Source organism: Micromys minutus (genome assembly GCF_963924665.1).
Source record: "Micromys minutus genome assembly, chromosome: X".
In the NCBI taxonomy this organism is placed as follows: domain Eukaryota; kingdom Metazoa; phylum Chordata; class Mammalia; order Rodentia; family Muridae; genus Micromys; species Micromys minutus.
In genome coordinates, this window is record NC_137970.1 from 104730835 (window position 1) to 104754413 (window position 23579).

At 40.3% G+C, this 23579-nt stretch overlaps 1 protein-coding gene across 1 annotated transcript in view; it reads right to left on the minus strand.

Annotated features, from left to right (window-relative positions):
* The window catches only part of GPC3 (glypican 3), a 313583-nt gene that overhangs the window by 78297 nt on the left and 211707 nt on the right, over positions 1-23579 (minus strand). Inside the window, exon 6 of the mRNA XM_080910639.1 lies at positions 7610-7730. Within this exon, the coding sequence (XP_080766765.1) occupies positions 7610-7730 (121 nt within the window). The remainder of the gene's footprint in view (positions 1-7609; positions 7731-23579) is intronic.

A 23579-nucleotide genomic window follows, 5' to 3' on the forward strand; every position in this document is an offset into this window, starting at 1 on the left:
AGATACTTAGGCTTTCTAGGTTGTGATTTCCACAATCCAATTTCTGCCTCTTAAAGTTAAGGATAGAACATTATACTGGATTCAAGATTTGTGGTTCTTCCTCTATTTGTTGGGCTAGTCTAAAGGTTATTGACAGTGCTGGCATAATAATTATTCTCGACTCTTCAGTGCCTTAGGTTGTAACTGACCCCAACTTAAGCATTATTTCCATAACATAACACAAAAATCACAAAATAACTATTTTAGCTTTTTTTTTTTAAATCTTGTCAGACTCACCCATACTGCATAATATTTGGGGAAGGTAACAGTTGAAAGTATGGGCTACAAGAAAGCGTCTAGGACAGCTTGTTAAGGAGAAAAAGAGATCACCAACTGAAATCCAGTGCATTAAACAATGGTGTAATTTTCATCTTGAATATTATATGGGAGTCTAGTGGAAAAACTCCACTTTTCAGTTGCTATGCAAAAATCATGATGGTTGCTGCCTAAGGAGATCCTGTAATTAGAAATACAGGGTTGACTTTTAATTATTAAGACTCCCACTAAATACCAACACTGAGCTCATGTACAATATGGCCCCGTGTCTGGTCATGTGTCAGGTGCATTTAAAATGCAATGATCAGACTCATGGGAAAGACCCATCTTAAGAAAATAAAAATCAAACAAACAAACAAACAACTATCTTGTTGGGACAACTAACATGGGATTCTTTCCAGGAGAAAATGGAAAGGGCCTATAGAAAAGATCGTTCTAGACAAGATAGCTCAGCACTCTTCATTTCCATTGGATTTTGTCAGAATTCTGATATGGGCAAGGAAAATTTGGGAGTATTGGTCTCAGCTTTGAAGAAGACACTTTAGCTCATTAGCATTGAAACATGGGATTTCATTTATCATTTCTAAAAGGAATATTGTTACCACCAAGCCATGCATTCTCTTGTCTGATCTCCATTTTTACCACCAGTTAAGTGTAGGAGGTTTGTGAAAAGTACATGCACTGATTTCCTTTGTATTGTAGATATTCTGTATACTGAGGCATTGTTTCCGTTGGATTAAATGTTCATGAGTTTTAAGAGCAGCATGAGAGTTTCATTATTTTAGTCAGAAGACCAATATCTAAGAAGTTTACAGCTAGTATTTCTTGGTTGAAATAAGAATGAGACACTCCCACATTCACCATGGAACTGAATCTGAATGCACTGTCCTAAAATAACTGAGTTCTTTGGCATTTAAATCTACTGACTAATAGGATGTTAATCTTGTCATCCTTAGAAGGGGGAGGAAAATCTTGAATTGCTAAATGTATTCTGGAAGATAGAGGAATTGAGATGTAGACCATGTGAGTATAAAGATGACTGATTCTGGATGTAGAACAGAGTCAGACACTGGGACCCAATGCCTGCACAATAGGTTCTCCTGGCTCTGCCTGCTTTGGGTTCAGTGATCCCCACAGAGACCACTGACACACGGTGTATTAACTATTCAACAGGTTTAATGAATGAGGTGGTGGGTAATGAGGTGTACTTGTTATGAACAAACCTAGTTAATAATGTCCACAAGAGATAAATAATTAGCAAGCTCATGCCACAGGGCTTTGTTTTGTTTCAAAGATGAACTGCTGAAGTATGATCTCCTGCCTGAAGTACATACTGTACAAAAAAACATGTACATTCATATTTTCATTAGAACATACTTTGGGGGCAAACTAGAACGTACACATACAGCAGCAATGACAAAAATGATAATAAATTAAATAAATTAAAATATATAGAAAACAAAATATAGCAAAATATAATAATGAAGACAAAAATATATCTTTCTCTGTTGCTCAATCAAGGTTATCATGATAGTGCTACCAAAACCATGTTACTCACCATTCCTAACTTATCTTCTAGTTTTGAATAGTTTAATTAATAAGCAAAGACTAAAATTCATGACCCAATTTAGATACATCTAATGCTGTACATTTTAAATATAGCAAGTAGTTCCTTTTCAAGAAAGTTAATCTAAAATATTTGAGAATTCTCTTTGGTGTAATGCTATTAAACTGTAAATAGTAATTAAGATATTAAAAACACATGCTCCCCAAAGCTACCAGACATTGTAATTATATTTCAAGCTATTAAACACAAAGACAAAAGATTTTTTTAATGATAAATGTGCTTTGGAATGTATCAGCTAATTCCAGTTTCTTTGTGAAATAATGTTTCGCTCCACAGAGTCTAGCAGCTGATATTTAATGACTAATTTACATTGTCCTTTTGTGACTGAGAAGTCTGTTCATTGGCTTTCGAAGATACCCTGTCTCCTTTCCCACTAACCCAGTCTGGCTCAATATGGAAATGGAAGTTACTATTGTTCTGTAGTAAAGTAAAAAGGTAAGTATAAACTTACTCTAGACAACATTAGAGGAAGGCCTTTTATTTAAATTTGATTTTTGGAAAGCTTCTTTAAAAAAAAAAAACAAGCCAAGAATTCATATTTAAGACTACTTTTTCTAGAAAGCACTGGGTCAGTCAGTGTTTTCCATCTATAATTGGATTTATGAGAAGAGTATGAAAAAGTTACTTGGTGTGTTTCTATCATAACTAAGAGCCAACACAAAGATTTGGAAAAACTGCATGCTAAGGGATGTACCTTTTCAGTTACTCAACAACTTTACAAATTAACTTATTAAATATTTGACATTCTATTTAGACAACAAGTTTCTTCATTGTACCAGACTCTATCAAGCACCTTAAAAACAGTTTGCCACTATTTCTGGAGAGAGATAGAAGTAGAGATATTTCACTGTTGTATATTTGATTTTTTTTTCCTTTGAACATTTAACATTATTTAGGGATTTGAGATGATAGCTCACAGACTCACCTGTTCAACAAATAAATGTGGTGGGCAGTTTTCTAATAACTGTCTCAACTAGGATTCTGGAAAACAACATGCTTTGTCTTTCTTTGCTGAACACTTTAAAGCCTTAGGCTATAGAAATGTCTATATTTGGCCCTTGACAATAGTTAATCCACAAAGTAGGGGACTTCAGATATTTGTACTCCTCCCCACCTTTTATATGTGAATCCTAATAGTCGCTTGCTCTTCTTTTCCTTATTCAGATAAGTAGAATGAAAGCCAAGAATAAAAAAGCCTTGGAGTTTGGGTCTCATTGTAGTTTCTTCTTTTGGTAAATGCAAGTAACAGCACATCTTGCTTCCGTCTCAGAGCCAATTCATCAGTTTATCTAACGAACATAAGAGTGCATCTACAAACTGATCTCTGCTGTGCAAATGTATGGTTGAATTATCATTTAGATAGAGTTACACGGTAAGCGTGATTCAAAGGCAGGTCAAATATCCGGCCCTGGGGAGTGGATACTTAGTAGGAGCAATAAATGGCAAAATGCTTTTTTTTTTTTTTAACCACTTAATGTTTTATAGCCTGATGTAAAGAAGGCAGAAGAACAGAACTGGCTAGGGGGAAGGGCAAGTTGAAGTTGCATCTGCCTCTGTTGGAAGGCTGGTGGGAAGAGAACAACCTCTGAAAGGATAAGAGGTTACAAAGTGGAAAGGAGTGACCTGGGAACAGGGTGTTTTCAAAAGAGTGCAGAGCAGAGAGAATAAAGTCACAAGACTTGTTCACAAATGGGTGCTGGGTTAAAGCCTGACCTTGAGTCACAAATCACAGAATCACACGGCTGGAAGGACTCTTAAGAGGCCATCTCGTCTACTCCCCTTGCCGTTCAGGACATTGTAGCTATCCTAAACAGATGAGACTTTATCCTACTTTGAATGAGAAATTCTTGACACTAAATGGGCAGGTATTGACTGCTCTGGACTCAACTCATTACAGCAGGCAGGAAAACAATTTCTGGAATTTCATTAGAACCTTCACTGAAATGGACAACAGGATAAATTACTAGTTTTTCCTTGAGGACAATAACTTCTGTGGTACTTTTGGAACAGAAAAATATACTTAAACAGAGAAAATGCTAGTGACAAAACTAAGTTAGAGGGTCAGTTGCCCACAGTGTCATATGGGTAGGAAGGTATTATGAATGTGCTTGGTATTTGTGGAGTCTTCTCTCCACATAGGAGTCTGGAGCAGAAACAAAAGTTGGCTTAAAAAATGTGGTCTAGTAAATTCCAGAACCAATACTGAGAACCAAGAAGGGTTCAATCCTCCCTTAACCAAAACCAATAAATCCTCACATAAATTAGAAACTGAAAAAGAAATAAAAAGGACCCCATTTTCGATCGTGGGAAGCTTACACATGAACTGTGTAGCTTATGAGGAGGAGGGAGGATATTGCACACCTGTGCCCCTTCCCAGGCCCAATACTGACCCTGAACCCATTCCCTAAAGCTTACACTATGGGACTGTCAATGTAGAAATAGTGTTACTTTATTCCCTTAGTGGGTATAGTATTTCAATTTCTATCAACAGAAGCCGTGATCTGAAAGAAGGCAGCTGAGAATGTCTGTAGAAGACAGTTGAGTTATTTTCGGAGATGCTGGTAAATACTCTAATTCAACAAGATGGTACACAAGCCCAGATAGAAAGATATCTCTGCATTTATAGACATAAAGGATGGAAAGTAACATTACCTGGATTCTCCATTCACATGCAAACATAGGCAAGTTAACTTGATTCTACCTCCTCACTGCCAAAAGTTTAGGCCAATTTAGTCAGGCATTCACTGAATCCAGATGTTTGGCAGTGTATAAGAAACAACATCTGGATAATTGATTGAATTTTCAACTATACTCACTAGATGTTTGGCAACATGCCTGCACTGCTTTTAATGGCTCCTTGCCTCAGTTTCTCTAGCTATAAAAAGGGGATAAACAGTTATCATTTGGTGAGGATGATAAAGTCTTTAAGGGTAATGAATTCTTGAAAAGAATGGTTCTATGGGAGTATTATATAGCTCATACAATTCCAGGTTGGATTTCTCTCCCTGCTAAACAACTAGTTTTCAGAACATGCAGTGGCTGAAATAATTTTTAGTGCTATAGAGAGCTAATGAAGCATCAATGTGAACATCTTTACCATCATAATCAAAACTCTGTTCTTTGGTATTTCCCCAAATGATCTCACTTTCACACTGAATCATGGCCAAAACGTGAGTTTTAGCTAAGGTTTGAAAAGATGTGTTTTTCTTACATGTAAAGCAATACAGGTGAATATAAAAGAAAGTCGCTGTGAGTGTTTGGAGCCAGACCAATGTTAACAGGTAGAACTGGTCTATCTATGACAATCAATTGCTCAATGGTTATTTGTATAGAAACAGAAATGTGCACATACTGTTATGAGTGGAGGGAGGAGAAAGAGAAGAGGGCTAATGGTGAATTTGCCCTCTCTACCTCTCCTTGGATTAGTTTGTGCTTTTGTAGCTGAAAGTTAGATGAAAGAAAAAAATTTGAGAGAACGCAAGCAAAGTAACAAAGGAATCTGCAGTCACACAAAATTCAGTGGCCAATGTGCTGAAACTCTCTTTTAAAGGAAAGTCCTGCCTACAGAGAAAAGCCTAAACAGCCACTCCATAACTACCATTTAATAAAGGCCTGGCATGTGAACACAATTTTATATTTATGCATATGTATATTTATAAATGTTATATTATGTGCACACACATGTGCTTTAGCTAGCCTTATAGTACTGCTCATGAGAAAATGAAAGCACTGATTTGCCTAAGGTTATATATTAAAAATACATATAATATGTATAAATGAATATATATTTATAAATATTATATGTATATTTATGTATAGTTATGCATGTATATTTAGTTTATGTACACAGATACGTATATGCATGTACATATAACACATACATAGATATATTAAAATACATAATTAAATTTAGACCCAATGTGGATGCAAAGTCATACTCTTTAACTCTAGCTGAAGCCTTTACAAAAGGCTTGCTGTAAAAATCTTTGATGATTACTAGGTCATATTGAAGCCTGTATCTTCTCAACTTTTCCCCTTTTCAAGTGGATCCTGTCCACAGGTCTTGGTCTGAAATTCCTTTATGGCTGCCCTTCTCTACTTATCTTTGCTTATTCCCTCCTTACACATGGTTTATAACAGCTCTTAACATTTGTCCCTCCCAAGGCTCTTCCCCCTAGCCTAGCTCACCCCATGTTTCTACCAAGTCACCCCAAACTAATGAGCAGCATCTCTCTATGTGCCTTATTGTGTATCACACGTTATCTTTCTTGAGATGTTTATGCTTGGGTTCCCTTTCAGGGAGGCTGTTAAAATATAGTATAACATTTCTTTTCAATTTCAGAAGTTCCCAGGACCCAGGAGAACCAGGTATGTCTTAAAGTCTGTTTACATCTATACTCAGGATTAGAGGCTCAGTGACAATTTTGGTCTCACCAATGCAGGATCCTAACTGAGTAGACTTACCCAGACCCAGTCAGTTCGGATCATTATAAATAGTCAGAAGACCGATAGAGCCTTCACTCCTAGGTGAGGCGGTTACATTGTCTTTGCCTTGGCACCCTTTGAGACACATATGGAAAGAATCACACTGCTGTGTCCATGTGCTCAGAAGCAGTAACAAGCATTTATTAAGTGCTCACTGAGCTCAGCGCACTTTAGGGGACACTGGAGCAGTTCCTCCAAGTGTGCTGTCAGTATGTTCATGATGCAATCGAAGCAAAAATATGCTACCCCTAGAAAGTCTGTGCAAACAATTTTCTCAGAATACCAGAAAAATTCACTAATGTTCATACAGAAAGTAAAATCAGGCCTGTGCCTTCACACAGAAACTTGTGTCTGTGCACAAAGTTTTTATTCACATTAAATCCTTCCCAAGCTACAAATAGTAGCCCAGTACCTGGGTCCTCCCATTCATGAAGCATGTCATGGCACAGAAACACTGTCACTGTGGCATATGGTGGCCTTTCTGGTGGCTTTTAAAAAAATATGCAGCCACAAAGCAATCACAAGCAGATGGTACAACTAACTTCTATTTGTGTCTTGTTGTAAAACTCCTGACAAGAGGGGGAAAATATGTGTATAGGTCAAGAAAATGAGAGGAATGAGTCAGAATTTGGCAAAGGTGCTGTGAAAGTGGGCCTCTGAGATCTTCTTGGTGGTAGTGAAAACTGATACATTCTCATTGGAAAGCAATTCGTAGACAGCCACTGAAATATTCACATCCCTTAACACAACAGTGCAGAATTGTAAGAAAATAATCTATGACCAAGAGATAGTGTTGTGGATAAAGAGACAGCTCACTGATGGAATGGAACTGGAATCAATAAGGATGTTTATCAATCATGATGAACAGACAACAGAATGTTACATGGCCACAGCAAATGGTTAATAGGAACATGAGAATGTGTTGTCAGTATAGTAGGATTTTTTTTAAAGTTATTTTATGAAGTCAGGCATTGTGGCTATCCTATTATAATTTTTCTCTTACTGCAATATCAGAATAATTAAAAATGGAGTGAAATATGTCAACTTTATCAGGCAAAATCATTGAAGAAAATAAGTAATTGCTGCTTACCCACCTGCCTAAATATTAGTTTCAGCAATGAAAATCATCGGCCTCATATTGACTTCTTTTGCATTTCCACTTTTGTTGGATATGACACATACCTGGTTAATGTGCTTCAGTTTGTCAATGATCTGGCTAACCACCGGCTCAGGCCCCTTCATTTTCAGCTCATGGAGGTTAAACTGATTCTTCATCCCATTCCTTGCCGCCTTCTGGCTGTATCTAGAGAGAAGAAGGGAAAGAAAGTTTGTCAATGAGAGTCCCGATCAAAGAGACCGCTGACTCTATTGGGTACCAACAGTGCAACTGACTATAAATCCTCTCTGGCCTTTTAGAACAGATGGCAGAATGAGAAGCACTGTGCTAAGGATGCTCAAGGTCATGGTCAGTGAACAACACCATTAAGGACTAGCTCTGCATGTGCTTCCCACTCATTTGAAGGAGAAAGAGCTTCCCATGCTCTTTACCTCTGCCTTTTTCCCCATTCCCCTCCTCTCGCCATTTCCTGTGGACCCCACAGGAGCTGTTTTCCTGTTCAGGGAGCCTTTTCAACCAGATGAAAACCATACATTATGTCTGCTAGCTTGTATGCATGTTCTCCCCTGGAAGAGAAAGTCACAGCTCAGGAGAGGCTTGTTGACATTGTTCTGTGCGGGGGGGGGGGGGGGGGGGGGGGTTAATCACAGGCTCTGCTTTAGAGCTGGAGAATATTAACGTCTCTATGGATGCCCTCATCAGGCTGAGCAGGGAGAAGATTTATAATCCAAGGTCATTCATTCTACCTTTCATTCCCAAAGTCGGCCTTCTCTGGCTTCAATGGGAACAGTGATTCCCACTTGATGGAACATTTTTCTGTACCCACAGTTCCAGATCTTAATTTTAACCCAAATTGGAATCCTGTCATACATCTTGATTTGCATCATTTTCTGTCCCAATATCTATACGGTGGAGGTACTCCATTTCATAACATACCAAACTGCGTGACTGTATCATAATTTACTTGTCCAATCTGTTACTGATAAACAACTAAATTATTTGTAAAAACTTTGATGATACAAACAGTGCTGCAAGGAATAGCCTTGTGTGCTGATTTAATGTCATTACACTTTTTGTACAGTGCTTTGCAGAGTTTATTCCTAGGGGTGCAGAGAGGTGGGGAGGGGGGAGGATCCATCATACATATGGTCAGCTCCTAAAAGCTTTCCGTTTCCTGAATTGTCAAATCACTGAGCCAACTGCCTTCCCGGACTCCTTATTAGACAGCATACTCAGTATTAGCCACCCCATTTATGTCCATGGAGTGCTATGCAAATGTGGTCCCTCCCTGATGATGCTAATTCCAACTTCTTTCCTTACTCCTGCTTATTGCCTAAGGAAGAGACCCTATGCACAGATGAACACATTCTTTTTTTAATATTTACTCATTTCATGTATATGAGTACACTGTCGCTGTCTTCAGACACACCAGAAGAGGGCATCAGACCCCATTACAGATGGTTGTGAGCCATCTGTAACCGTTGAGCCATCTCTCTAACCGTTGAACACTTTCTTAAAGATACCTCTTTCGACTTGTCCATATCAAAGCTCGCCAAGCACATTTATGTGCCTTCTTATAAAACAAGCGTTTCCCTGAAGTTCATTACCCTCACCAGGATTGTAGAAAGACATGCCAGCTTAGCAATTTGGTCCTGGACTCCGTATTCTAGAACAATTATGAATATTAAATCTAATTACTCTTATAGCTGATCCCTTGGTGACGCTACTCTAGGGTTCTCTGCCACTCAAAAACTTGCCCTTCTAGTTCTGTGTTCTTTTCTCATCTCTCATTTTCTAGTCATGAATTCGAACTCAACATGGCCAGCTCAATACTGCTCCACAATTCCATGGTGACTCAGTTAAAACAAAAACAAAAACAAACAAACAAACAAACAAACCCCAGCACATTTAAAAGCTCGCTCCACTTTTTTGATAGTTGGAATAGCATTCAGTGTAGTACTGTGTCATGTGCTATTTAAATACTTAAACAGGGCTGGAGAGATGGCTCAGTGGTTAAGAGCACTGACTGCTCTTCCAGAGGTCCTGAGTTCAATTCCCAGCAACCACATGGTGGCTCACAACCATCTGTAATGGGATCTGGTGCCCTTTTCTGGTGTGTCTGAAGACAGTGACAGTGTACTCATATGCATTAAAAAAAATTAAATCCTCAAAGAGCGTTAGTAAATTAAGCATGGTTTCTGGTTATAGAAGTGTTGGGAAGGGCTGGTTGCGGTTTGGACATAAAACTCACCTTTACCTCATTTATATCACAAAGCACTAGTCAAAGGTACTCATCTAACTGATGCTGATGGTTGTGATCATATGGAGACATTAAGTGAAAAATTATAGAAATAATTCATAAGTTTTAAATTGAAAGTTGTTCTGGGTAGTATGATAAAGCCTATACCATCTCCCTCGTTCATGCCTAGGATATAAATCATCTCTGTGTTCAGTATGTCTAAGTTGTATATGCTACCCAGCTTACTACTAGTCCCTCAGAAGCTGCCTAAGTTATCAGATTACTTCAGAGTGAGGGAGAGAGCATAAAACAGTACACAGCTAGAATTGTTTTATGATATCATTATTAATTTCTTGCCATGTCTAATTTCTAAACTAAACTTTATAATAGTTGTCTATGCTCAGGAGACATCCTTTGGTGTGCAAGTGTGATTAGTTCTAGAATTCCCCTGTACATATATATATACACACACACACACACACACACACACACACACACACACACACAGTATGTATGTATATAACCTACACGATCATCTCATGTAGTTTAAATCATCTCAATGTTAATACTTATTTATCCTTTCCACGGTCTCATTTTATAGATTTGGTTGGCCTGGAACTCACTGTGCACACCAGTGTGGTCTTGAACTCATAGAAACCTTCCTGTCTTTGTGTCCGGAGTGCTGGGATTAAAGATATGTACCACCACAGTCAAGTCCTGTTTTGTTTTCTTTTCAGTGCCAGGCCTCATGCATATCAGGCGAATGTTCCACCGCTTGACCAACACGTTCTTTCTTTCCCTTATCCTGTCAAAGATCAGACTCAGGAACTTCAGCCTAATAACCATGAGGTCGAACACAGACTTTACATCACCAGTCTTTTCCTACTTGTGTTTCCAAATTCCGTTTGGTTGAATCCTTGGATGTAGAGAGGTGACTATTCATGTGGGGTTCAGTACTATCGTTATTTTAAGGAACCAACAAGGGGTCTTGGAATACATCTTTTACTAAAGAAGAACACCTGCTCTCTCATTTGTTGTATAACTGTTCAGATATGTACAGAAAACAAGCAACTAGTGGCAGCTGTTACTTTTGATAAGTGAGAATAAGTGGATGGTAGACAAGACTCGTTTATGTATTTTATAATCCTCTATTTTATATCATGGGTTCTCTGTGTGGTACTGACAACTGAGCCTAGGGCCTCGCCCACACAAGTTCTTTGCTATTGTGTTACATCCTCAGTCCCTGACTGGGAGCTTTCTAAAGCTTTGTAAGGATTTGATTTTTTAAAATAAACGAAATTGTACATCACAGTTAACTTCAATTTTTTTCAGCATTTGTAAGCCACGACTGACAAAATTTGAATGCATTTATCATGTGCGCTGTGATGTTCAGATATGTGTATATCCAATGAAATGATTTCCAAAAGTCAGCTGTTTAATCTATCCATTACTTTACTCCATCATTCTTTTTGTTGTAATAACTTAAAAAAATTTTTTTTACTGTGTTTACTTTTAAGCATATGTGCCTTCCTGCGATAGCAAAGGGACACAGATGGTGTGTTCTCGGGGTATTTCATGGGGCATGTGTACTCTAAGTGTCAAGCCCAAAGGGAATCAGGGATGTCTCTGGAGTTTCCAGTTAATGAATTCATTCAACGTTTCACTTCCATGGGCTCCCTCAGTGCGGCCGAGGCATGCAGTTCATGATGGTCTTTGAATGAGGCTGAGCCATCACAGCCCCAATTCATCTGATCCACACACTGTGAAGGGGATGCCAGGGACACGAAACCTCATTAGCCTCGGGAGATTTTAACCGTGGGTTATCTGGTTAGTAATACTTATCTGTGATTTGACTAATTGTCCTCCTCTTTTACCAACTGCCTCTTCGCAGAAGTTTTGAACATGCCTCTGGCAATAAAAGAACAGAAATGCCCACCTCTGAAAAGGAATGCTTTTTTAGCTGCATATACTTAGCATGATATTAGAGGTGTTACCTTTAAGCACTGCATTCAGTATCTTCTTCCCCCATCCTGTTTGGGTCTATTCAGCACAAAAATGACTGCCGTGATACTAAGAAAACCCTATTTGTGCAGTGAAAAGGAGACCGTTTCTCCCTTTCAGGCAGATTGGTTAAGGCCTGGAGGGGGGGAGGGGGAGGAGGAAACCTGTGTAAAAAGCCTTAAAGAGAAAAGGAACCTAATTAAAACAGGACATCTGGGCATGCTTGTCCTGGGACAGTTGAAGCAAAGAGAGCACTTGTAAAAGAGGAATAGAGTCAAACAAGCGTAAAATGGGCGAGCTTTTCTTCCTAAATCTGCACTGGCTGAGGCAATCAGCGGATGCAAATGGAGAATGCTGGAGATCGAAGCGCCTTCACAGACCAGCGGGTCCAACCCCCTCTCCATGTTCATGAAGAAACAGACTCAGCAAGGGACTTTTCAGACAGCGAATACTACAAGTTTCATACTCAGAATAAAACTCTTTTCTTAAAGGTCCCTCAAACGTATCCTGAGCATTCCTAACACTGCTGGTTCCGATTTAGGGCAAGGGGGTTGCTGGAGACTTCACTTTTCTTCTTGCCCTAGGCATTAGAATGGGGTAAGGGTTTACTAGCAAGTCTCAGGACTAACTCCTGGTTAAAAGGATTTGATTTCACAAAAGTTTACATTCAATTGCTGCCTGATTATGGCGTGGAGGGGTACTATAGATCAGATGTGCTCAGAGCGCCATCTTATGGACATACTGTGGCATGACACTAAATGGTCTGTCATCCTGGGAGAATATTCCGGCCACAAGCACCCAAAATGGGATAATTTAAAGAGAACAAAAAGAAATAGCTTCAAAAGCAAACTAGAACACAGAGTAGCAAGAAACATCTTATTAAGAGGCTTTAAGACAAAACTGTTTCCTGTTTGAAATGCAGTCTTAATGTGGATAAATACACAAAAATTAAAGATGAAACTAGCTGATATTTTAAACGTGTTTAATAAAGAAAATGACGGGGCTGGAGAGATAGCTCAGCGGTTAAGAGCACTGACTACTCTTTCAGAGGTCCTGAGTTCAATTCCCAGCAACCACATGGTGGCTCACAACCATCTGTAATGGGATCCGATGCCCTCTTCTGGTGTGTCTGAAGACAGCTACAATGGACTCATATAAATAAAATAAATAAATCTTTTAAAAAAATAAAGAAAATGACATTTTTTTCCCTACTGATTTGTGGACATTTCTTTGTTTAGGCTGGGTCGGTGTTTACCCCTGGCTACCCTAGGACTTGCAATATGTACATCAAGCTGGCCCTAAACTGATTACAGACTTGGACCATTAAACTTAAGATTTTTTTGTTTTTGTGGATATAATCAAAGAGAAATATTTCATCTGTTTCATTTTCTATAGCTGCAGTACGACGGTTACAAACAACTTCAGGACAAGTTTTCAATTCTAAAAATACATATCTCCGCGGTATTACATGAGATACCTGTGTTTTCACAAAATTGCCTTTCAAAAATTACAGAGATTTAGTAGCAAGAAAGAAAAGACTAGGGAAGGAATCAGAAGGATGCAAAGCCATTTGCATCTCATTTTAGAAGACATTAGCATGGTGGGAGAGTTTTAAACCTCACTTGAGAAAGGGCTAAAAGATTACTCTTGGAATAGCAATGGCTTACATCCAGAGATGCAGGGGACATGTTGTAGTCAGTGAAGAAGATGTGAGAAGTTGGTATGATCTATCAGACTCTGGGGCTGTGAGAAGCAGTTGGCTCAGCAGAGAGGGGACGGTAGACAATGCCTGGGACAGCACCACCTTTATCTTTAAAAAATAAAGGATCCAGGAGGGAGGAGAGAAACAAACATACCTCCCAAGTGCTGGCAAGCACTAAACCAGGTGAGCAACATCCCTCCCTTTATATAACACATTTGCAGAAGGGCCAAGTCGTGTGATAGAAGAGAACTGGGCTAATACTCAAATATTGGTTTGAGTTGGGCTTGGGGATAAAGGCCTGGAATCTTTGATACTCTGAAGGCTGAGGCAGGAAGACATTAGGTTCAAAGCCTGTCTGGAATTATGAGGGAATTAAAGACCAGCCTGTGCAATTTAGTTACACCAGGTTTAAAAAAAATGGTAAAAAGAGGGCTGGAAAGGGCTTGCCTAGCATGTGTGGTTCAGTCCCCAAGTAAAAAGAAAAATGGCTCCCCTTCAAATGTTGAAGGAATAATGCCACTAGTATGTTTTGGGGGCCTAGTTGATAAGAAAAATGCTACTGAGTTGAGATTGCATAGGTTATATGTTTCCACCTGTGCCTAGAACACAGAATGTTCTACAAGAGAGCTTTTGCTATGTGCCAGACAGATCACAGGCCTTCAACAAACATTGTTTGCAAAGAACTTCCTGAGAGCACCCGAATGAACCCTGAGAATGGTAGTGAGGAGTTGCTTCAAGTTCCTCACGCTCACCTTGAGAGAAGCCCAAGGCTTCAGTTATCCTAAGTTTGGTTCTTTGTAAAGTGTAAGTTAAGGCTGAGGTGGGACTACTATAGGGCTAGAACACAGGATCAAGGTAAACAAACCCTTAAAATGTTCTTTCTTTGCCTTTGCACTTGAACTCTGATGGTGAAGTGACAGGCACTGAAGACTAGCTGCTGAGGACTCTTCATCAGAGACCTTCCCAGAGCTTCTAAGGGACAAGGCCTATCAAGAAAGAACCTGTTGGCCAGGACTTCAAGGGCTTCATACTTCACTGTGTTGTTTTTAACGTCAAAGGAATTGCCAGAGATCTAGAGCAAAGGCCAGACCGACTCTACAGCAAAGGGAATGGCCGAGATCCTTTAAATGATAAACATTCCTGTCTTTGGCTGGAAGCATCTGTTCCCTTAGCTATAGTTACTAGCAGGCCTCAAAACCTTTCACCTGCAGGGTTATCACCCCTCCGCCCCCACTCTCCCACCCCTGCCCCAGGTCTTGGGCCAGAGGTAACAGAGCTGCTAAAGTGTTAGCTTAGCTGACTCACCTGGCAAGCCCCAGGCTTTGGAATTCATCTCAGTCTTCAAAGCCATTCTTTCAAGCTCTTGGAGTGAGCCCTGGGTGTTCAGGCACGACTTCCCCTTGCCTAGCAAGGTTTCATTTTTCCCTGGGCTATCTGACCTGAACTCTGTTCCATGTCCCTCTTTTCCCTTTTCCCTTAGTGTCCACTGCCTTTTTGTTTGTTTGTTTGTTTGTTTGTTTGTTTCCTGGAAGATGTTAGGGCCCCACCTATGGGATGAAATACTTGTAATGTACCTATATTCTGACTGTGACCCATCATATGAGGTTAGCTGTGGAATTTTTTCCAACTCTGATATCCCATCAACCCTCAGGTAGTTGCTGATCCTGAGGCATTTGGGACTTTGGAAATTTAGTGTTCATACTGGGAACTACTGAAAGTAGTATCTCCTGGATGGGAAGAGGCTGGCAAGGCTAAGGCGAGTCAGTATGACCCTGGGCCCAGAACACTGAAGGTTAGGGTCTACTCCTTCACTGTCTTCTCTAAACATTGGCTTCTCAGTTCCCCAACTGAGGTCCTCAAGTAGGAAAAAAGAGCACTTGGTGAAATGCATAGCACACAGAGAGAGGTGACAACTAGTCTAGACAGAGAGTTTGTCACCACCAGCAGCTCAGATCAGGCTGACACTACCCTTCACAGACACAAGCACCAGCCATCAACTAGAGCTGAGGAATAACAGAGAGAAAGGGGGTATGAGCTTCAGCCCAAGTTGCTCAGGTGTCCCCAGCGGTTTGCACCTGCTCTGTCACTAGAACAAGCCACCCGTTGTGTGAGGCTGTAGGCGAGGTGGTGCTAAGCAAACAATGACAAAAGGACTCTCCCACGAGCCAGCAAGTGAGCAGAAAGCAGATGGGAGTTTAGAAAAATTTTACTAAGCCAAATAAAAGTGATCATAAAGCACTTGGTAAAAAAAAAATCTAAACTGCCATGTAAATACTTAATAAAAACCTGCAGCAATTCACACAAGGACAACTGGGTCAAAAACTACCACTCTCTATCCTAGAGGTTCTTGGAAAGACTGAAAATGGTCTTCCTCCCTCTGGTGGCTAGGCCACTTTGTATTCATCTACTCTTCCTTGCCCTTCAGGCTTTGGCACCTCTTTAGATGTGTCTTTCCAGTCAGTGATCTATCTCTGTGGCTAGAGGGTGTGTAATTTTCATTCTGGGCAGTAGTGTCAGGAATCACTCAGAGCAACAGTGGTTGAATTCCACTTCTTTGGCTCAGAAGCCCGGCCAGAGCTGTGTGGTGCTCTAAGGGAGACATTTTCTTTAAGATTTAATTACTCGAATCTTGCCCCAAACTCTCCAGGATCAGAACCTGAAAATGACTCTGAAAACATCTCAGGCAGCTGGCCTGTCTGCTCCCCTGTTAGCGCCTAGAAAACTGAAATGAGCTCACTGGGATCCTAATGAGAGTGATTATACCTTGGGGCTCTGTGTGGACTCTCTGGGAAGCCATCAAGGACAGAAGTGGAAATTCAAAGTCACTCAGGTGGCTGCATGGCATTCTTCCTTTCAAATTCCCAGTTTCTTCCCAAATCCTCCCATAAACCAGCCTAGGCCCTATTCCATCAAACAAAGGAACAAAGAAATAAAGAAAACAGTTATGTGTCTAGAAGAGGTCACATGAAGACCTCGCTTCAGAGGCAAGCAACGGGCGCCCTCTAGCCAGGCACTGGGGTAGCTGTTGTACAAAGAGCTCTCCTCTCACTCCCTTTTACAAGGAAAGGAAAAAGGAACAGGACTGGAGAGATTGGAAAGGCCTAATGCTCTTGTTTAAACGTGGGGGTGGGGTGAGGAGCATAGAAAGGACTAGATTGAGCTGCACAGAGCACTCATTCTAATCTAAGTATGATGGCTAGCAATGAAAGTAAATTTAGTTTAGAGATTCTATCAAGAACAAGAAGAAGGCATACAAGTTCTTTGAATTGCATCTACTTTATTAGTTCAGTGGCCTCTGGTAATGTATACTTAGTTTTATCAGTAAAAATGGGAAGATGAGGGGAAATGGTACAGCCCATCATTAAGGCTGTTGTGAGAATGAACATCCACAACGTACTTAGCACACAGGACCTGGCAGACGGCGAGCGTGTAGCAAAGTTAGCTATTATTATCCTTAACCATGTCTGTTGGATAAGTCCTACTTTGTGAAGTGCCAAACTTGGAAAGGATGTAGGAGTAAAGATAGCAGTGCTTGGGAATCCTTTAGGCAGGAGAAGGTCAGAGGAGTTAAAAGAGGAAAGACTGATAAACCAACAGAATGAGGAAGTAAAATCCCCATTGGAATGACATCTCCCCCCCCCCCCATATTTAGTAAATGTCGTAGACATAGGGGCCTAAAGGTGACCAGCTATTGGCAATTTGCCCAAAACTGAGGGGATTTGTGGGCCCTAGGAACTTCTATATAAAAACTGGAAAGACCCAGGTGAACTCAACTAGCAAACTTAGCACTATTGGCACCAGAGACATTTGTTGTTCAGGGTAAATTATTTTGTCTTGAGACAGGGTTTCACATAGCCCAGGGTAACCCAAACTTGCTATGTAGACAACAATGAACTTCCTTGTTCTACCTCTCCAGTGCCAAATATACAGCTGTGTGTTCTGATGCTCAATTCATGCAGTGCTGAGGATCAAATTCAGCACCCCCCAATTGTTTTATTATTTTTATATTTTAATAACTAAAGCACAGTGCATTGTTGCTAAGTGCTATCCATTGGCATTAAGAAAAGCCATCAGTGTCCGTGGATTTGAATTTTTTAAACTGAGAAATTCTTTTTATCTAGGATGGAAGAATATCTTAAATAAATAGGCTTCCCAGGGGCATGATAATCAGTCTGAAAATGATGTTCTTTAGCAGGACAGTAACACAACAATAGCCTCATTATCAATGATTCTCATTTGTTTATTCCATTATCTCATACATGCTTCAAGTTCCATCCCTAACACAATTATTACATGGATTTGAGATACGTGCTGCTTTTTTAAAATAATGTCACTCAGACTTTTTGGTCTTTTCAACTGACATCTCCAGTCTCTCTGAGAAACTCCCAATCCAGGGCCAATTGCTTTATTCAAAACCACGGGCTGACTTGTTTAAAAATCAAATCTGTGGGGCCAGGTGGATTTGCTTAAAGAAAAAAATATATTCTAGAGACATGCACAGAGAGAGCTGCTTCAGAGGCTGCTCAAGGAGTGCGTGCTTGCAAAGAGAATCCAGTAGTGCCCAGCTCATCATTTAGAAACCTGCTCTTCTGCATTAAAATCCGGCATATGAAAGGTGCCTTCGACTTGCAAGTCCATATCATGTGCACATCACATTCTTATTGGGGGCTCATCACAATCCTTTAAGGGGTTAAAGAGAAAGTTCAAGTGGTCTGACCAAGGTATGCAGTGTCCCCAAAGGGATGCTAGGTTCTATCCTCAAGCTTGCTCTTCACAAAAGTCTCTGTGTTTTTTCACCCATTGAATTGAGTGCATCAAGAGTCTATACCAGGCACAACGGGCCATGGACACACACAAGAACCGTGTGTTCTGTAGATAGTGAGAAAATAGACACAGGCCATGTAATGGATCTCTGGGCAGGGCAATTGGGAATGTGCTATAAAAGGAACTTCGGATGTTGGGACACTAAGTTATGGGGCAGGAGGATTCACAGTTCTCAGAAAAGGTGACACTAAGTTCAGGATAAATAGGGGTGGGCCAGACCTATAGCTTTGAAACTCTAAGGCCTTCTAGGACAGTCTTTGTCTTGGTTTACCAGACTAGATTTTGGAAATTAGCTCTTTAGTATGAGTACTTCCAGAGCATATATAACTGGGTATGTGGCACTTTAATCCCAAGCTGTTGATCTTTTATGTCAAATAGGAGCACATTAGTCTGGCTCCTGTGAACAAGGACCAGTCCAAGCTTGGTTTCCAGGATGGCACCTAGAAGCGAGGAAAGAGATGATGAAGTGCTCAAAACAAGAAGAGGTTGAGCATAAAGCCTGGATTGCAGAGTGCTTGCTCAGTGAGGAACCCCGTGCTTCCTTCCCCGGTACAACACAAACAAGCTACTGTGCATACATGCTGGACTCCTAGCACACGGGAAACAGACGCAGAAGGATCACACTTTCAATGTTATCTTCAGCTACATAGTTGGCTGTAGGCTCGCCTGGGCTGTGTAAGACCCCGCCTCAAAAAAAAAAAAAAAAAAAAAAAAAAAACTAAAAGAAGACAAGAAGAGTTCATTCCGTCTCACCACGTGGCTCACTGAGATTAGAGGGCACACCATAGGAAGCTCCTTTGACTCCTGAGATACAAATGGAAATGCACTTCCCTTCACACAGAAATGAATGGCACTATAAAGGAGACAAACTCAAAGATCGAAGCCAGAATAAAGTTCACTGGCTTGAAAAATTTGGAAGCCATGGCTGACTTTAACAATCTATCTCCTTTTCCACAAGGGTTCAGTGTAAGGTGACAGGGAGAAGCTCAGAGTGTTAAGCAGTTGCTTTGAACTGTTAACTAACCCTATTTTGGTTTCTAAATTGGTGGTGGCCAAGTACAGGGAATTTCATGTTTTGCAGAAGAGATACAATTTTTAAAAAAAGTAGAGGCAGATCATGCTCTTCCTGAGAAGTGGGTCGTCAAGAGGAGTGGCTACATCCAGGCCTAGTTAATACCTACAAGGCATATTTTTATAGATATGTTTGCTTTTTTCTACACTGAGGACAGAGTCCAGGATCTTCTACATGCTAAGCAAATTGTGTTCTGTCCCTGAGCCACGCCCTGGAATGAAAGATGTCTTGACTAACTGCTTTGACAGCAACAATAGCTAACATTTTTGACGGCTCATTTTAACAGTATTGCTAGTTATTAGCAATCTCTTAAGTGCGCAATTACCTCCATTTTCACATGGGAAAACTGGTCTTGGAGGAGAAAACAGGCCAAGAGTTGAAGTTGAAGTTCTGTTCAAGGTTGAACAGAAGAGTTGAAGTTCTGTTCAAGGTTGAACAGAAATTCAACCCTAGATATGCTGACTCCAAAATTGTACGCTTCAGTAGTCCTGCTTCAGGGTACCATGTACCTTTAAAATCTGGCTCTGTTTTCTTGTTGTTTGTTTGCTTGTTTGTCTTAAAAATGCATTGCTTTTTTTCTTTAATTGACAATGGTTTGAGTGTATTTATAGCAATAAAAATAAACAGATAAATCATTTTCTTTCAAAGAAACCACCAAAGGTTTGTACCCCGAGGGGAAAAGTGGGTCCAGTAACAGTAAAGAATGGGCAGCTGCCAGCCATTTTCATTACAACCCTAGAACTACAATGCCAGCCATCACACCAAGCAGATAGGATCTAATGGCGTGCTTATTGCTAGGTAGCTCCTAAGAAAATGGCTTCCTTAAAATATCTTCCCTGTACTTTGCACTCCAGGTCCAAAGACTCCACTTTCTTTAAAGCTCAGGGGCTGAGTTAAAGTAATTAGGAAAGTATTTCAGAGGCATTGCTATTTGGGAGGGTCAGAAGTATTCTAATAAGGTGATAGGGTATCAATAAAGGAAATTGACTATCTGCTTTATCAGGAAAGCTGAGAAGACTTATCTAGCGCCCAAGATTGAATCAGTTCTCTACCTAATTTGCAGGCTCTCCGAAGGGTAAATTTTAATTTGTGTATTAGCTACCAGAATGTATATGGGCCCAGACATACTTTGTTCATTCATGATTCTTCTCTGGAAAGCCCATTTAAAGCTAGAGTTCAAAAACAGCTCCATCATTTCATCCTCTCACACTAGCTGAACCCCAAAAGTTACAAGTCTGCTTTGTCATCGATCCCACTGAACAGTTTGGTTTCCTAAAACTCATAAGCATTAAAAAGCAAAGCAAAACAAAAGAGCAAAACCCAGGTTATCTTTCTGGAACAAAGATGGTCCATAAACGTTGTCCCTGTTCCTGACATTTACATGGTCCTCTCTGCTATGCTATAAATGTAAAGGTGGTGCCAAGGGCTGTGCTTACATTCCAGAAGACACCTTTGAACCAGGGAGTAAGCAATCAGTATCCCATCTTTCAAATAAGTTGTCAGAACTTGGTGTTAACTACCCCACTGCAGCATAGAGTTCATGTTTGAATGAGTGTTGAGGGCTCTGTCTTGATCATTCTAAGGACTGTACTTTCCTCAAAATATGTCCCTTCCCTGGGTCATGTTTCCTAACCTCTCAGGTTTTTATTCCTAGAACCCTCGGCATGCACCAGTGACAATCAGCTGCCTAAGATTCAATGATGTTCACACTGCAGGGACTACTCATAACTCTGTAGGATTCTTTCAAAACATGATGTTAAATACTACTGGGAGGATGGGGAGCATCAGCGACATCAGTTCATAATCTAGAAAGTGCCTACCTTGCCCTTTGAAGGAGGCAAAGACACTTGGCAGATATAGATGCTCCCATATGTCACTTTAATAATGTCTTTAAAGGTAGTCATTTCCCTTTAGGGACCCACTGGGTCACCTTTTCAGGTGCAGAGATGGCGAGAGAAGACCATTCTTTTCGAATCTTAATGAAGAAGTGATACTTATTTGTTGAGGACACAGATACAATGGGGACCAACTGAGAAGACTCTCAAATGCTCTCTGTATAACAAAATGATCTGAGTCCATGGAATGCTGGCATTGTGAATTACAAGGACAAACATAGACTGTTAAAAATAAGTCATCCAGCCTCTAACAGATGGTCTATAGGCACAGTCATACCCTGAAAGAGGATGTCTCCTCCTAACATTTAAGACATGACAACCAACCAAATGCAGCCCATTCAGAATCAGGCACACTGTATTAAGCCATCAGTCAACAGGATGAACCATTATTTTTTCTCATTCAATTTTGAAGGTAAAGATACTGTATGTGGTACCATACAATAATCTGAAGGGATAAATGTTACTATATTGTCATGGAGTGGGTCCTGATAAATAGCTGTCACTAAGGACTATTTTTGAGATAAATCTATGATGAAAAATATAGCAATCTATCCCCTCGATGGATCATTACACATGGGTACACTCCAAATATATCTGTCTTGTTCTACTATGATTTTTTTAAAAATCCTTAGCAGCCATCAATAATATTTTATGCCATGGCGAATTAAGTAATCTTCTGTGTAATGCATTCGCCTTTCAAAGCTTTTTCACAAACAGTATTGACTTAGCTCTCTAGGATGAAGCCAAACATGTAAAGTGGCTGCACTAGCAAACAGATGAATACATCCAGGCTTTCATTCTAGGATATATATAGTAGTTCGTCGACTTGGAATGAATGAAGTATCCCGATTCTGCTTCCAGGAGAACTGATGAATGAAATCCAAGGATGTTCAAGAGAGACTAAAAATTGGGAACAGAGCTGGCAATACACCAAATAAAAATGCCACGCTTGTTCTCCTACCACCTATCCATTCATTCATAAACAGAAGAACAAGAGGAAAATGATGAAGCATAAATACGAAGACAGAACCGGAGAGGTAAAGGGTAAACCTCCACTTCTAATTCTTAAAGGATGTAAGTATCAGCTCCAGTGTGCTCTTAGATTTCTCTTAGGGTGCTACTGAGGGAACCCAGAACCAAAGAGCTTTAAGAACCAACGCAACTGTCCTAGTGCCATTTCCATCTTCCAAGAGTTGAATTTTCTCTGGTCTTCCCTTCCTCTTGACTCTATGTTCTGTCCTATAGATTTGCTAACCTATTGTCCTTTTGGGGGGGATACATAGAATGAAACTCAAGTTCTCACACATGCTAGGCAATTGCTTGCTCTTCCAGTTACTTATGCCCCAGGGTTCCCACACAGCTGCTCATCCGCAGGCCTATATTTAAAACAGCATGCATACTGCTTTGGGGTTTTTTTGGACAAAAGCCACACTATAAACCTAAGAATAAGCCCAAACATCAAAAAATAAACAGTCTATTTTAAAACAAGAGCGTGGGAGCTATGTATAGTATCTGCTCCCTTCTACTGGCCTGTTCTCATGCAGCTGGAATGAAGTGAACGTGTGTGTGTGTGTGTGTGTGTGTGTGTGTGAGAGAGAGAGAGAGAGAGAGAGAGAGAGAGAGAGAGAGAGAGAGAGACAGAGACAGAGACAGAGACAGAGGGACAGACTATGCACATACTATGGCATGAAGTCTTTCCTTAATTTCTTTGATGACAGCTTGCTATATAAATCAAAGAGAGACTTTATAGTTGACAGTGCTAGAAGTCTATACCCACAAAAAAGCCCTCAAAAGAGACCATTCTTAAAATAACAGCAGTATAAAAACAGGTCCAAGTATTCTCCACAGCCTCTCCTAGTTCATGGAAGAAAATAAGCTATCTTAGTAACTTAATTTTTGAAAAGTATTTTGCAATACTTGTCAGAAACTGGGTGGCAAAATTTCTCCCATTCATTGCAGATATGCCACAGTTTACACTCTAATCTAGCAGAGAAGAAAATAAAAGCTCAGGGTTCAGGAGATGGCTCAGTAGGTAAGTGTTCTTGCTTTGCAAGCAGAAAAAAAATTAGAATTTGAATCCAACACCCATATAAAAGACCAAGCATGGCTGTACAAGACTATAACCCCCGTCATTGGGGACCAGAGATAAGTGGATCATTGGAGCTCACTGGCCAGCCAGCTTGAGTGAAATGCTGAGTTCCTGATTCAGCACAAGTCCTTGTTATAAGGCAATAAGGCAGAAAGCAATAGAGGAAGACACCCAACCTCAACTTTTCTCCTTATTCCACATTATGGGTGTTTC